This window comes from Acanthamoeba castellanii, assembly GCF_000313135.1.
Source record: "Acanthamoeba castellanii str. Neff unplaced genomic scaffold scf7180000084746, whole genome shotgun sequence".
NCBI lineage: Eukaryota > Discosea > Longamoebia > Acanthamoebidae > Acanthamoeba > Acanthamoeba castellanii.
This window is the reverse complement of record NW_004457568.1, coordinates 114444-128237: the sequence shown is the minus strand read 5'-3', so window position 1 is coordinate 128237 and position 13794 is coordinate 114444. Positions and strand designations below refer to the sequence as shown.

Sequence of the window (13794 nt, the reverse complement as noted above, 5' to 3'; positions counted from 1 at the left end):
GCTGAGACTGTACGTCGACGAACTCCTCTGCACGCTTTGGAATGGGAGCATCGTGGTGACTGACCTTGGTTTCCGCGCACCGCAGCACTCTCCCAGGCATTGATGCTAACGACAGGCGGAAGACGATGGCCACCTACGCCTTTTACGCCGGTAAGCGCATTTATGTGGGGACTAACCTCCCCATGCAGGCCAAGCTAACTCTGTGTTCCTCTTTTCATGGCCGACGTGCAGCCTTGTTCTCGCATGTGCCACTTTTCGACGCCAGTGGAGTGCCAGCGGAAAACGAAGGCAAGAGAAGGAAGCAGAGAGAAGTACGTTGGCCTCGACCAGATACGCGTAATCCATATGTCGCGGAGCTAACGTTCAGGCGCCGTCCTGTTCCCAGGAAGCCGATGCCGACTCGGCTGCGAAGGACGCCACGGCAGTCTTTTCCGAGTGGAGCGTCGAGCTGTTGGAGACTCTCTTCTCGGTGCTGCGCAACCAAGACAAGCCCAGCAACGAACACTACGACCAGGCCGTCAGGAGCTTTTTCAAGGTGAAAGAGCTGCACTCAAATAGTCCCCCCCCAATAAGGCGCCTAACTAACGCATGTGGTTGCAGAAAATGGTGGAGCTGTTCTTCCAGCAGCTTTCCCCGCAGATTTACACCACGCTGTCCAAGAAGCTGCTCCACTTCGTCACCTACAACGTCGTTCCCAATGCAACCAAGGAGGTACCATCGCCAAACTCTCTCGCTCCTTAACTTTACTCAATCCGGCAATATCCTATTTGTTGAACACAGTTTGGATTCCTGGTGGCGTCAGCCAGTCTGGCCAATCCAGAGGCAGCGCTGAAAACCTATCTGCCCCTCTGCTACAAGAAGATAATCAAGCTCAGCAAGGAGACTGGCGCAGGTACTGGTGGCTTCCATGTTAGCAACGATAACACTTGACTAGGGTGTGAGCGAGTGATGGTGTTGGCTAACTATAATATTTTTATCTGCACCTACAACACGCCAGCTACGCTCAAGGATCGCTCCGACGACGAGATGAAGTGGTATCTCCATTTGCTGGCCTCGGTGGTCAAGCGCACCGGTCCGGCTCTGGTGCCGCATGTCGACAAACTGCGCACTGTGATTACCGAGTGCTTCGCCAGCAACAAGAAGGCGCTGGCCAAGGCAGCAGGGAAACTGCTCCGCAACGTGTTGTACACCCTTTCGCAGTACTACCCGACCGACTTCCGCTCGGCCCCGCCCGCCGTGTGGAACTCTGAAGGTGCATTAGCCCTCACTGCCTCATTGACCCGCAACAGTGCGCCAGCTCACACTGTGGCCTCCAGAATTCGACCGAACGCATTGGAAGACCTGGGGCCAGCAGGGAGACGCTAGCGTTCCCACAGTTCAGTGGCATCAGCCGGTACGTCGTGTGTTGCCAGCGTTTTGGTTTTTTCTTCTTTAGCACGCGGCATGCTGACCACCTACGGACACTCGACCGCGCACTGCAGACCGAGACCGAGCTCCAGCTGGCCAGCGATCTGGTTGCGCACCTTCTCCCCGACGCCTTGCGGAAGCTCCAGAGTCTGAGCAGCGATTCCAAGTGCGTGTCTGCTGTGTCAACGGTGTTCCCCTGTCTTGCAGTGCTAATGCGACTCCGCCTCTGCGCAGTGCGCTGGGCAAGGACGAGCTCTGGGTAGTGCTGCAGCAGGTGAGGAGCATTGTGCGTGGCGCCGCGACGATCCTCCCGCAGGAGAAGGGCAGCCGCGAGCCTCGTGAGCAGTGGGACGCCGAGTTGCCGCACCGAGAGCAGCCGCCGAGCGTCACCTATCCGAGCCATCTGTGGCAAAGCATCGCCGAGGGTCGCAACGGCCAAGTGCGGAGCGACATCGCCCAGGCGCTGAGTGCCGCCAGCCGAGTGTTCAAGACCTCGCGGGCTGACGACATCACGTCGCTGGCCAAGCTGCTCAAGCTCATGAACCTCGTGCTCAACTTCAACGGCATCTCCCAGGAGAAGCTGCGTTGGAAGGTGGCCATCTACAAGGGCGTCAAGCGTCGATACGCCAAGAAGCTCGAAGCGGCAGCGGACAAGCAAGGTAGTATCTCCCCTCCATTTTTGTTGCCCTCGACCGATGTATTGAAGTGCGTGTGAGCGCGGATCTATAGATGCTATGGACATCGAAGAGGAAGCGGAGAAGGAGAAGCAGGAGAAGCAGCACTACCGCCGCATCCTCATCGACCGCGCCCACATCGAGTACCTGGCCCGCGTCAACCAGACCAATTGGCACAACGACGTCGGCGAGGCGGGAAAACAGCTGCTGCACCACCTCTACGACTTTGCTACGTTCGCCAGCGGCTACGCCGGTGTGCGCAAGAAGGCCCAGGGCGCTCTCCACAACGCGTGGAAGTACCGGCCCTTCTCGCGTCACATGTTCCTCCACAACATCATCGCCAAGCTGAGCGACAAGAGCGTGGGCGAGGACGAGCTCAAGGGCAACGCCTTCCTGCTCTTCAACCGTGGCGTCATCCGCCTCATCTCGCGCGAGTGGCGCTACTTGGCGCCTTTCCTCGTCAGCATCGCCTCGTCGCACGTCCACTCCAACGAAAAGCTGCAGACGCTGCTCTACCAGCTCTTCGTGCTCTACTCTGTCTCTTCCTACCCCGTTCCGCTCGCCGCACCCTCGCCGCCCGCTGTCCTGCCGCCGGGCGCTGGCTTCCAACTCTCTGCCGACACGCTCCAGCGCGCCGCCAAGGAAATCGAGTTCCACAACAAGAAGAATGTGGAGAGCTACAATAACGGTAACCCACGCATCCGCCCATCAATTCTCATCTCTCTGTGTCTCACATGTCAATGTTTGTCTGTGCAGCGCTCAGGGATCTGCTGGCCATTGCCGAGGATCCTGCTCTTCATTGGCGCTACCAGGTCATCTCATACGGTAAGCCCGCCTTCGGCGTAAAAGTTGATTTAACGTGGCCCACCAATAGTAACGTTAAATTTGCTGTATGTGTGTGGTGTGTGGTGTGTGTGTGGTGTGTGTGTGTGTGTGTGTAGCATGCATTTTGTTCCTGGTGAGGCCCGACCCGCTGCCATCGCTCCAGGTCGTGCGGCTGTTCCTGCGGGGAACCGTGAACGAGCTACAGCCCCTGCGCACCCTCTCCCGGAAGGCGCTCTCTATCTTGCTCAAGATCTACAAGCCGCATTTCTCCCAGCAGCAGGGATCGACTCACTTCACATACGGCGAGTACCGTGCCAACGCGGTGCGCGCTCACACGCCGCTGACCAGGGACGAATGGAGCAACACCACATTCGTAGACAACAGTACGTCACCGCAGTCAGTCAATTCCTTATAGCCCGGCTTTACTGACACGCCGGGTGGTGATGGTGGGACTGCATCGTCGGTAGATTGGGAGGGGTGGAATGCCGATGTTTTCACCGGAGACGTCAGACCTTCACAACGCTCTGCTTCGGCTGCGTCCGGTACGTAGCAGTGTTGCACAGAGCCCGACAGTGAAACCCTGAGAGCGACTGACGCGATGTCGCGGCCGTTTACAGACGAGGCCATCCAGCACGTAGCCGATGAGCTGGCGGGGTTCTTGGACGACCCGCTCATGAGGCAGCAGTTCCTGCACTACCTCGCCCAGGACCACCACGTCCGGGCCGATGAAGCCGAGGGCAAGTCGCAGGATCATTCCCATGACATGGTCAAGCAGCTCTCCTCCATTCTGGGCTCAGCGCTCGGCCGGTACAACATCCAGTGGACCACGTTATTAGTGTTATTTATTATTTTTTTCTCACTCACACGTGGTACCTGCGCTCTGCTCTCAAGGTCTGCTCTGAGCGGAAGACTGGGCAACATGGGCAAGTCGCTGGTGGCCCAGGCGGCCAACGAAGTCCTTCGCGAACTGCTCAAGCAAAACAAGCACTGGCCTTATGTCGCCAACAAGGTGCGACCACGCTCACACACGGGCTTTGCCCCGCGTTGGCTCACGCAGACCTTTTTCTCGCTCGGTGCCACCCATGGCTACTGTCCAGGTGCCGTCGAGCAGCCCCAACTCGTTCGTGGTTGAAAATGCCCAGCTGTTCAAGGGCCTCTTCCAGCTGTCTCTCGCTCGGGGCAACAACCGGCTTGCGACGAACCTGTTCGATGCCCACCTGCGTCCCTTCCTCGACGCCTTCCTGCGGAACGAGGAGGGCACCGACGCCTCGGGCCGGGTCCACGCCGGCGACCAGGAGCGCAGCCACGCACTCGCTGCCGAGATCATGTCCGGCGCCATGCGCTGCCTCAAATACGGCGGTACTCCACTCTAGGCCGACTGTTGCAAACGACATGCACCCTCCACTGCAGACTCACACTCACGACCCCGCTCTTCATTCTTCTTCTTCTTCGTTCTTCTTCGTGTGATGTAGGCTACGACTATGCCGAGAGGCTGTGGAATTACTGGATCCCGTTCCTGGAGAGAATCATTGCCCAGGCGCCCACCGACTGCGTGCGCAACTGGTTCATCGCCATCAGGTACGACACCAACAGCCACCATCTCTGTATCAGCAGCTTCCGCCCAAGCCTAGTGCTGATCGCCTCGAATTGCGAATGGGCTCGGTGGCGCAGGTTCGGCGTCTACAACTTGGACGTGCGCCGTGTGGTGCCGCTGGGCGACCTCCTCGTTCGACAGCTGCAGACGCTCACGGCCGACACCAAGAAAGAGGGCGACTCCCTCCGCGACGCCAAGGTGCTGCAGTTCGTGCAGCCTTTCCTGGCCGAAACCACCGTACGTCGCCACCCGCCCTCACCCGTCTCCAGTCTCTTGATTTTACGGTTCAATTGCAAACCAAACACAATCAACACAACACAACAAAAATAGTGGAGAGCTGCAGACTACAACCGGCAGGTCTTGGGCCTGCTTGCGTCGCGCATCTCGTCGCCGTTCAAGCAGGTGCGGAGCGAGCTGTCGTACCTGCTGGTCCTCGTCTTCCGCAATCTGTGGCACAACCCGGCTGTTGCTGGCGCGGCCCGCGGGGGCAGCGACGACGCCATCTCCGCCTTCTTCGCGGCGATCCCGGCCCGCGTGTACAAGATGAAGACGACCGCCGACGTCGACGCCGACGTCTCGCCGCCGAAGAGGGATGACGGCGACGCCATGGACGAGGAGGGCCAGGTCCGGTCGACCCCCGCCGAGGACACGTCGCACGCCCGCGAGGCGCTGCTGCTGACGCTGTGGCACGCCACCAAGACGTCGGCGTCGGGCGCCATCGCGCCCTACGTCCACCACTTCCTGCGGCTCCTGTTCGCGTCTCTCGGCGACGAGGACCGCGACACGGTGAACGTGGCGAAGCAGTGCGCGGCGTTGGCGGCGCAGATGATCCTGCCCGAACAGGCCCCGCGCTCCTCCTTCGTGGAGCACCTCCTGGCGCTGCCCAAGCCCGACACCCTGTGGCACACCCGCGCGGCCATGCTGCCCTTCCTTCAGTACGTCGGCCCCTTCACCGCTCCCTCCGTTCTCTACACATCTTCTGCTCTGCCTGTGTGCGTGGACCCGGCTCACTCGCCTCGGTCGACTCTCCCACACAGGATCTTCCTGTTCAACCACCGCTTCTTGCTCAACGAGGAAGAACGGCGGCAGGTGCGGGAGCTCGTCATCTCTCTGCTGGCCGACGCTCGGGTCGAGGTAGGCACCTTGAACCTTGTCGGCGCGTGCGTCTCGTGTGCGTCGGGGTGGTGTCGAATGAGTAACACTGTGAGCGTGTCGACTCAGGTGCGTGAGCTGGCCAGCGTTTCGTTGTCGTCTCTTCTGCACGGCGAGGAGGATGCGCAAGTGACCTCCCTCGCCCAACGCTTCCTGGCCACGCTGGGCCAGCCCCTCCGCAGGCGCGACCTCAAGAATGGTGTGCCGCGCCGCCTCTTCGTTTTCTTTTCGTCGTAGCCACTATGGAGAGAAATCGCTCACATTGTTGTTGTGCAGCGCCCGAGGAGAGGCTGAGGCACGGCGCCGCCTTGGGCCTCGCGGCCATCGTGCAGAGCGTGACCTACACGGTGCCCGCGTGGCTGCCGCCGCTTCTCGTGAGCCTCGCCCCCTACGAGGACGACGCCCACTCGTCTGTCAAAGATGCGGTATCGCAGCCCCTTCCTCCTAGATCCACATCGTGCACACATGCACATACCGCACACGCTCACCGCACTCACCGCACTCACCGCACGCACCGCCCACGCTCAACACAGATGAAAAAGTCGTTCGCCGAGTTCCATCGAACGCACCAGGAGGCGTGGGAGCTGCACCAGGAGGCCTTCACCGAGGAGCAGCTCAGCGTCGTCGTGGCCCTGGGCAAGACCCCCACCTCCTACTACCTCTAATCAAGCCAATAAATAAATAAATAAATAAATGGCCTATTTTCCTTCTGCCGTTTCCACCAACAACACATCAAAAGGGAGGTGGTTGCGGCTGCTGGACATATTTCACGCTCTACCGAATGAGCTAGCCGGGCTGCGCAACACCATGGTGCGCGCATTTGGTGCCCGGCCTTGGGATCGAACCAAGTACCTTGAGATCTGGAGTCTTCGATGAACCAGCGTGCCCTGTTGCACCTCGCCTCGGCTGGGTGCTACTATTGGCCGGCGTAGGCTGTGTGTACAACTTGAAAGAGGTTGGTGCCTGGCGTAGCTTCGATGATGGCGCGGTAGAGCTCGCCTAGAGGCATGAGAGAATGGTGAGTCGGTAGCAGGAGATTGAGATGCTGCTAACATTGGCTTTACTGGGGAGGAGACAGTCACCAACTGTGAGCTGGCGGGCCGCCACCAGGCCCTGCAGCTCGTCGATCCACTCGGCCAGCAGCCGCCCGCGGTAGGTGGTGCCAAAGGCGTGGTAGACCAGGTCTCGCCCGGCCTGCGAGGCGGCCATCATCTGCTGCATCACCTTCAACGACTTGTCGCCACCAAACGCTGTGTTGGCCGCAACAGAAGCAACGTCAGCCCTCAAAAGCGGCACACGTGAGCGATCATGCTGGTCGAGTGCATTGAGCACGCACGCCCGCACCTCCGCAGCCCCAGTTGCCGGTGGCGATCGGTCCCGCGGCCTCCTCGCCTTCATCGGCGTCGACAGCGAAATGGAACCCGGCGTAGGCTTTGCGCAGGTCGCGATCGACGTGCAGCTTCCAGTCATGAATGGCACCCGAGACCTGCTCGGCGTCCATCACCACCAGCGTGCGCTCCCTCCGCCCTTTGTCGTCCCTGCACTCAATAAATATATCAGTTGGACTGGGAAGTGCGCAGTGGTGTGAGTCTCGAAACCTGGGCGTGGCGTCGCTGTGGTCGGCCTTCCACTTGAAGGTATGCCCGTAGCCCGAGTGCAGGCTGTACCGCTCGGCGCCCTTGATGCACAGCACCTCGTTGTCTTCGAGCCGCGAGCAAAACAGCCTGTCGACAAGAAGAGGTGGTCATCAAGCGCGCAAACTGGAGTTTGAAGAAGAACGAGCGCGGCCGCGCGTACAGTGAGACCAAGCACTCGGGTCGGGTGGCGAAGAGTATCTCTTCTTGCATGCACGCCTGAACAAATCCGCATTGAGAGCACAGTGAGCAAAGAGCAAGTGTGGTGTGCTAAAACCAACTGTGTGTGTGTGTGTGTGGTGTGTGCAGTGTGTGCGGTGTGTGTCGTGTGTGGTGTGTGTGTGGTGTGCACCCCGGTGAGCGTGCCGCCGCCGACGTAGGCGTTGGCAAAGTCGACGAGATAGGGGCAGGGAGAGTCTTCGAGGTTGGCCTTGGGCTCCACCACGATTCGCCGCAGTGGTCGGTCGCTGGTGGCCCAGTCGGACGTCTCAGCCCTGCTGAGGAAGTGGCGCCTGAACGTGATACTGCCCTCGGGCACTGTCGGGCCAACCTCTCAGCGCGACAACACACACACAACACACACACACACGCACCACGCACACGCACACGCACACGGCAGTGTCGCCGACAACGAACGAATAGACGCGACTGTACCGTTCAGGGCCAATCGCTCAAAGTAGTGGAGAAGACACCGCAGGGTGGAGAGGCCTGGGCCACCGCCGCAAGCCACGAGCGTTTGCAGATCGAATTGCGGGAAGCCGACACCCTGAGCGCGCGTGTGTGTGCCACCGACAATTGAGACGCTGATGAAGCTGATGAACGAACGTGAAGCGAAGTGAGCAGCTGCTTCGCACCGGATTGTAGAGCGATGGCCGGTGCCACAGTGTCCCGAAGAACGAGTTGGACAGCAAGCTGCCGCACTCCTCCTATGTTCTGTGTCAATCAGGGCACGACACGCACACGCACACGCACACGCACACGCACACGCACCACCGCACACGCACACATCGCACACACGTCGCGCAACGGACCTGGGTGAGCGTGACGGTGGTGTGGTGCTGAGGCAGCATGAGCGGGATCGAGTGGGTTGCTTGTGGGTCGGGAAACAGCTCGGCGATGCGTAGCGCCAGTCGCTGCATGGCCGGCAGCACCTCGCCGTAGAAGCGGGCCACCCCTTCTGCAAGGGCGTATCGTAGTAGTAGGGTCGTGTCAGGCCTTTTTTCTACCCACCTACGATCAGTGTACACTGTGTCGAGCACAACGCCGACGCGTTCGAGAGTGTACCCGGGGCGAGAGCGGGCGTCGAGTCCCGCGCGCGGCGTGCCAAGAGCAGGCTCTGCAAGCCTCCCCCTACGGCGCTTCCGTTCAAGTCGTCGTCGGCCACCATCGCGGGGGTGAGCAAGGTGCGCAGGCCATCGCCGCACACCTCCTCCGCCCCAGCGATGTCGGCCAGGGCTGCCCCAGCGCCGGTGACCCAGGTCCTGGCGGTCAGCTACCCATGCGTGCGCGCTGACTGACGACGGCATTATGAGGAGGGGGCACCGTGGAGAAGGGCGGGCAGGTCGGGCAGGCGCCGCTGCACGACGTTCACCACATGCGAGCCCCAGCTTCGTGAGGCCGCACGGTTCTCTTCGCCGTAGTGCGGCAGCCGCACCCTCGTCCCTCCCAACGTCTCCTCCATCTTTTTATCTTTTTATCTTTTTATCTTTTATCTTTTTATCTTTACATTATTTTATTCTGTATATTATTTTTATGTACAAAGAAGAACTGCGCCCTAATTGGCCCTCCGGGACAGGATCGGCGAGCCGGAGGGCGACGGGGGTACGGCCGAGGGCGAGGCGGTGGGCGAGGGCGAGGCGGTGGGCGTGGCCGAGGTGGAGGGCGACGGCGAGACGGTGGGCGTCGGCGTGCGCGACACGGAGATGGACGGCGTGACCGAGCTGGACGGCGACACGGAGATGGAGGGCGACGAGGTCGGCGACTGCGTGGCAGTGGGAGTGGTCGAGGTGGAGGGCGTGGCCGAGACGGTGGGCGACGGAGTGCGCGACACGGAGATGGAGGGCGACACGGCGGACGAGGGCGAGGCGGAGATGGAGGGCGTGGCGAACTGGAGGGCGACGCGGCGGATGAAGCGCTGGGCGAGGCGCTGGGCGTGCGCGACACGGAGATGGACGGCGTGGCCGAGCGGGAGGGAGCGGCGGAGACGGAGGGCGTAGCCGAGCGGCACGGCGAGTGCGACGGAGAGCTGGAGGGCTTGGCCGGGCGGCACGGCGAGTGCGACGGAGAGCTGGAGGGCTTGGCCGGGCGGCACGGCGAATGAGACGGAGAGATGGAGGGCTTAGCCGGGCGGCACGGCGAGTGCGACGGAGAGCTGGAGGGCTTGGTCGGGCGGCACGGCGAATGAGACGGAGAGCTGGAGGGCTTGGCCGGGCGGCACGGCGAGTGCGACGGAGAGCTGGAGGGCTTGGCCGGGCGGCAAGGCGAATGCGAGGGCGATCTCGAGGGCGACGGGCACGACTTGGCAGGGCCGAAGCCGTAGGGCGCCTTCTCGCACGTCCAGCAGCGGGTCGCCGCCTTCAACGCCAGCGTCGACCCTGGTGTTGTTTCGCAACAAACAGCAACACAGCGAGGCAAGTGATCAGGAGGAAGCCCAAGACATGCGTTGGCACGACCAACCATTGAGAGTTGATGAAGATGACGCGAGAACGAAGATGACGTTGAAATCAAAGAGAATGTAAAGTAAAGGTTGGTTGGCTACGTACCGGTAGTGATGAGGGTGGTGAGGTTGGCCTTGACGTAGAAGGTGGCCCGCTGATCGCAGCCCTTGGTTTCGTCGATCTTGACCATCGAGCCGTCGGCGGTCCAGCCCCCGTAGGGGCCGTCCGTCGTACAGGTGTTGCCCCTGCCTCCCGACGACGACCTTTGTGGGCTTCAGAATTAGCAGCCCATTAAACAAAATCATGTTTCGCACAAAAGAGCTTCACTGTACCAGGAGTTGGAGGAACAGCCGGAAACGGTGATGGTACGGGCCGAGTTGCGAGGAAGACTGTTTGTTGGGTTGAGGTCATGGTTCATGGTCGTGCTGTGTTGTCACAAAACCGACCGGTAGCCGCGTACCTGAAGCCAAAGTCGGAGATCCCCGGGCGGCCGTAGATGGAGTACTTGATGACGTAGGTGCAGGGCTCGACCTGCCACGCCTGCATGGTCAGGTTGAACGGCGAGCCTCCGCATCCTGGCGAGTAGCAGAGTCCACAAACGAAACGCGGAGGTTATTTTTCTCCCAGCACTGGGCACCTTTTTTGATTGGTCCGCTACTCCAGGGCACGTAAAAAGAACGAAGAGAGCGGTGGTGTCGAGGAAGGAGGGGAGAGGCGGAGATGAGGAACGGCACCTACAACGGAACGGGCGGGGTAGGCGGTGATGTAGGAGGTCGGGTCCTGGGCGACTACTGCGGCGACGAGGGTGGCGATGAAGAGAAGAGTGATCTTGGTGGCCATTTTTTCGTTGGGTCCCAAAGGGGCTGCTTCTTCTTGGGCTGGTGGGAAGTGAGTCGAGGTCTGAGCTCTGTCAGCAGAGATGCAATGACCTGCCTTGGCGCGCCGTACGCTTTTAGCTCCGGGTCGAGGCGACAGTACCCTGTCCTGCGCGCATACTATTGCAGCTCCCATCATGAAGCGCCAGAACCCCTGATCTCCTCGCCAATGGCCGCTTATTGAGAGAGAGAGAGAGAGTCGCAGAGGATGACCGTTCGGCTTGGGCAACGCGCTTGTGCTCCTGTGCGGCCGTGGAATGCTAAGAATGCCAACGAAAAAGCAGCAAAAGAAAAAGAGCACGAGGGGAGTTTGAGTGAGGACCACTCCTCGTTGGACAACAACTGGTCTCTCTCACTTTCTCTACGTTGTGTACAGACAAAAACCAAGTGTTTCTTTTGAAAACTTTGTACAACAACAGGAGAATGAACAGGCCTAGGCACTTTCATCCACGCCAGCTTAGGGCACCTCGGCGAAGAGCGGGTTGGGCTGCATGGAGGCCTGGTCGACGAAGAGCGCATTGACGCCGCCTGCGTTGTCGGCGACGCCGTCAAAGGCCGACGTGAGGGCGGCCGGGGCCGGCGGCTTGTTCATCATGCGGTGGACCAGGTAGCCCGCGCCGGCCAGCACTGCGCCCGCGGCGCCCACGCCGGCGATGCCGCCCACCACGCCACCGGCGATCGCGCCGCTCGACGCGCCGCCCTCCGACTGGGACAGGATCGGCGGCGACGGCGACACCGAGAGCGCGGCCGACGGCGAGCCGGAGGGCGACGGCGGGAGCGAAGGCGGCGAAATGAAGGTCGACGGCGAGGCGGTGGCCGAGATGGAGGGCGTGGCCGAGACGGAGGGCGACGGCGTGCGCGACACGGAGATGGAGGGAGACACGGCGGACGAGGGCGAGGCGGAGATGGAGGGCGTGGCCGGGCGGGAAGGCGACGCGGAGATGGAGGGCGTGGCCGAAGGGGGCACGGTGGAGGGCGACGGGGTGCGAGAGGGCGACAACGAGGCGGTGGGCGAGGGCGACGTGCACGATGTGGCCGGGCCGAAGCCGTAGGGCGCATTATCGCACGTCCAGCAGTAGCTCCCCGCCTTCAACGCCAGCGTCGACCCTGGTGTTGTTCGTGTTGTTGGTGTTGTTGGTGTTGGTGTTGGTCAGTGAGATCGAGATCAGGAGGAGCCCAAGACATGCGTTGGCACGGCCAACGGTTGAGGGGTTGAAGGCGAAGATGACGTACCGGTGGTGATGAGGGTGGTGAGGGTGGCCTTGACGTAGAAGGTGGCCTGCTGGTCGCAGCCCTTGGTTTCGTCGATCTTGACCATCGAGCCGTCGGCGGTCCAGCCCCCGTAGGGACCGTCCGTCGTACAGGTGTTGCCGTTGCCTCCCGACGACGACCTGCGCAGGTCGACCATCGAACATACTTCTTTTAGAGGAAAAATGTAAAGGAAAAAGAAAGACCGTGGCGTACCAGGAGTTGGAGGAACAGCCGGAAACGGTGATGGTGCGCCCAGCGTTGGGAGAAAGACTGTTTTTTGTTGTTGGTTGGGTTGGGTTTAGCGTCGGCTTCGCTCTTTTCCTTCGCTTTCGCTTTTTGCCCCCCCCCCCAATTCCTGGTCGCCGCGTACCTGAAGCCAAAGTCGGAAATGCCCGGGCGGCCGTAGATGGAGTACTTGATGACGTAGGTGCAGGGCTCGACCTGCCACGCCTGCATGGTCAGGTTGAACGGCGAATCTCCGCACCCTGATCATCAGACCAGACCAGAAATCAAACGAGGAGGTTATTTTTTCTGGCTTGCAACGGAGTTGGTGTAGATGAAGGAGAAGAGGGTGGTGAGATGAGGTACGGCACCTACAACAGAACGGGCGGGGTAGGCGGTGATGTAGGAGGTCGGGTCCTGGGCCACCACTGCGGCGACGAGGGTGGCGATGAAGAGAAGAGTGATCTTGGCGGCCATTTTTGCTACTTCTTCTACCGGGCTGGTGGAGGTGAGGGTGGTGAGTGGTGTCTCGGTCTGAGCTCTTTCTCAGCAAGTGACTAGCAGCGAGTGCGCCGTACCGCTCTTATGCGAAGTGCCGCACCTCAGGGATCAGCTTCGGGTGTGATTGGGCCGCACTTTGCCGCAGTGGCCAAGATCGCACACGCATCTGGAAAAGTTTTCCTTGGGACCCCGCTTTCGGGCCAGGCTGGTCCAGTGCTGGCGTGGTGGGGTGTTGGGTGTTCTTGGTGGCCACCGAGACATTGACGCCTTGGGCCAAGTCCGGCCGCACGGGCAACGGCCTGGCCTGGCGCAACACAATAACACAATTTCGATGTTAGCTCCGGGTCGCGGCGACAGTACCCTGTCCTGCGTGCATGCTATTGCAGCTCCCATCATGAAGCGCCAGAACCCCTGATCTCCTCCTCCACTCGAACGGCCGCAGATCGAGAGAGTCGCAGAAGACGACCGTTCGGCTGGTGCAACGCGCTCTTGTTCCTGTGCGGCGGTGGAATGCAGAGAATGCCAAAAAAACAAAAAAAAAGAAGACCTTGGCTTGTTGGGCTGAATAATTAAGAACGGCACCACTTGGGGGCAAGGGGTACTTGCATGTCGGTCAAGTCTATCCATCGAGTCACTCGAGGGCAATGCCGTAGATAAGGCAGAAGAGCAGGTTGACGAACTCCTCAAAGGAGATGGTTCCGGACGCGTCCTTGTCCAGCGCGTTCATCACTCGCCGCACCTGAGGCCGGATGGTGAGTGACGTCTCTCGACTGCAATGAAAGTGGTGGGGGAGGTGCAGGAGTGAGTACCTCTTCATCAGTCTTGGCGTCCACGTCGAGCGTTGGCAGCAGCTCCTTGACCTCCTCAAAGCTCAGCTCTCCCGAATCGTCTGGTGGTCACAAGCGCGAGCTAAGGTCATGGCGAACGACTTGGGAAGGGGCTGCCATCAAGTTCACACCTTCATCAGCAGCCGTGAACAGCATTTGGGCTCGCTTGATGAAG

At 60.7% G+C, this 13794-nt stretch overlaps 5 protein-coding genes across 5 annotated transcripts in view; 1 reads left to right on the top strand and 4 right to left on the bottom strand.

Moving 5' to 3' along the window:
• The window catches only part of ACA1_185740 (proteasome activator subunit 4, putative), a gene marked incomplete at both ends in the record, with an annotated part of 7763 nt that extends 1446 nt beyond the window's left edge, over nucleotides 1–6317 (top strand). Inside the window, 22 exons of the mRNA XM_004342495.1 lie at nucleotides 266–311; nucleotides 368–535; nucleotides 601–711; nucleotides 781–892; nucleotides 998–1252; nucleotides 1317–1393; nucleotides 1482–1573; nucleotides 1642–2066; nucleotides 2137–2769; nucleotides 2838–2906; nucleotides 3023–3289; nucleotides 3374–3448; nucleotides 3524–3713; nucleotides 3798–3915; nucleotides 4004–4265; nucleotides 4379–4484; nucleotides 4578–4737; nucleotides 4858–5435; nucleotides 5538–5634; nucleotides 5722–5851; nucleotides 5929–6077; nucleotides 6186–6317. Of these exons, the coding sequence (XP_004342544.1) occupies nucleotides 266–311; nucleotides 368–535; nucleotides 601–711; nucleotides 781–892; nucleotides 998–1252; nucleotides 1317–1393; nucleotides 1482–1573; nucleotides 1642–2066; nucleotides 2137–2769; nucleotides 2838–2906; nucleotides 3023–3289; nucleotides 3374–3448; nucleotides 3524–3713; nucleotides 3798–3915; nucleotides 4004–4265; nucleotides 4379–4484; nucleotides 4578–4737; nucleotides 4858–5435; nucleotides 5538–5634; nucleotides 5722–5851; nucleotides 5929–6077; nucleotides 6186–6317 (4252 nt within the window). The remainder of the gene's footprint in view (nucleotides 1–265; nucleotides 312–367; nucleotides 536–600; nucleotides 712–780; nucleotides 893–997; nucleotides 1253–1316; nucleotides 1394–1481; nucleotides 1574–1641; nucleotides 2067–2136; nucleotides 2770–2837; nucleotides 2907–3022; nucleotides 3290–3373; nucleotides 3449–3523; nucleotides 3714–3797; nucleotides 3916–4003; nucleotides 4266–4378; nucleotides 4485–4577; nucleotides 4738–4857; nucleotides 5436–5537; nucleotides 5635–5721; nucleotides 5852–5928; nucleotides 6078–6185) is intronic.
• Nucleotides 6318–6568: 251 nt separating this feature from the next.
• ACA1_185730 (poly (ADPribose) glycohydrolase) lies at nucleotides 6569–8967 on the bottom strand (the record flags this gene model as incomplete). The annotated part of the gene is made up of 11 exons (XM_004342494.1): nucleotides 6569–6651; nucleotides 6735–6902; nucleotides 6997–7172; nucleotides 7251–7376; nucleotides 7450–7505; nucleotides 7639–7823; nucleotides 7941–8052; nucleotides 8141–8212; nucleotides 8318–8463; nucleotides 8571–8741; nucleotides 8829–8967. 11 exons carry the CDS (start codon nucleotides 8965–8967, stop codon nucleotides 6569–6571), a joined length of 1434 nt encoding a protein of 477 aa, XP_004342543.1.
• A 93-nt stretch (nucleotides 8968–9060) lies between these two features.
• On the bottom strand, nucleotides 9061–10783 carry ACA1_185720 (uncharacterized protein; the record flags this gene model as incomplete). The annotated part of the gene is made up of 5 exons (XM_004342493.1): nucleotides 9061–9573; nucleotides 9640–9860; nucleotides 10049–10188; nucleotides 10404–10518; nucleotides 10678–10783. 5 exons carry the CDS (start codon nucleotides 10781–10783, stop codon nucleotides 9061–9063), a joined length of 1095 nt encoding a protein of 364 aa, XP_004342542.1.
• Nucleotides 10784–11275: 492 nt separating this feature from the next.
• ACA1_185710 (uncharacterized protein) lies at nucleotides 11276–12768 on the bottom strand (the record flags this gene model as incomplete). The annotated part of the gene is made up of 4 exons (XM_004342492.1): nucleotides 11276–11925; nucleotides 12052–12209; nucleotides 12440–12554; nucleotides 12663–12768. 4 exons carry the CDS (start codon nucleotides 12766–12768, stop codon nucleotides 11276–11278), a joined length of 1029 nt encoding a protein of 342 aa, XP_004342541.1.
• A 655-nt stretch (nucleotides 12769–13423) lies between these two features.
• On the bottom strand, nucleotides 13424–13775 carry ACA1_185700 (EF hand domain containing protein; the record flags this gene model as incomplete). The annotated part of the gene is made up of 3 exons (XM_004342491.1): nucleotides 13424–13531; nucleotides 13602–13681; nucleotides 13751–13775. The coding sequence occupies 3 exons, from the start codon at nucleotides 13773–13775 to the stop codon at nucleotides 13424–13426; spliced, it is 213 nt and encodes a 70-aa protein (XP_004342540.1).
• Nucleotides 13776–13794: the final 19 nt, after the last annotated feature.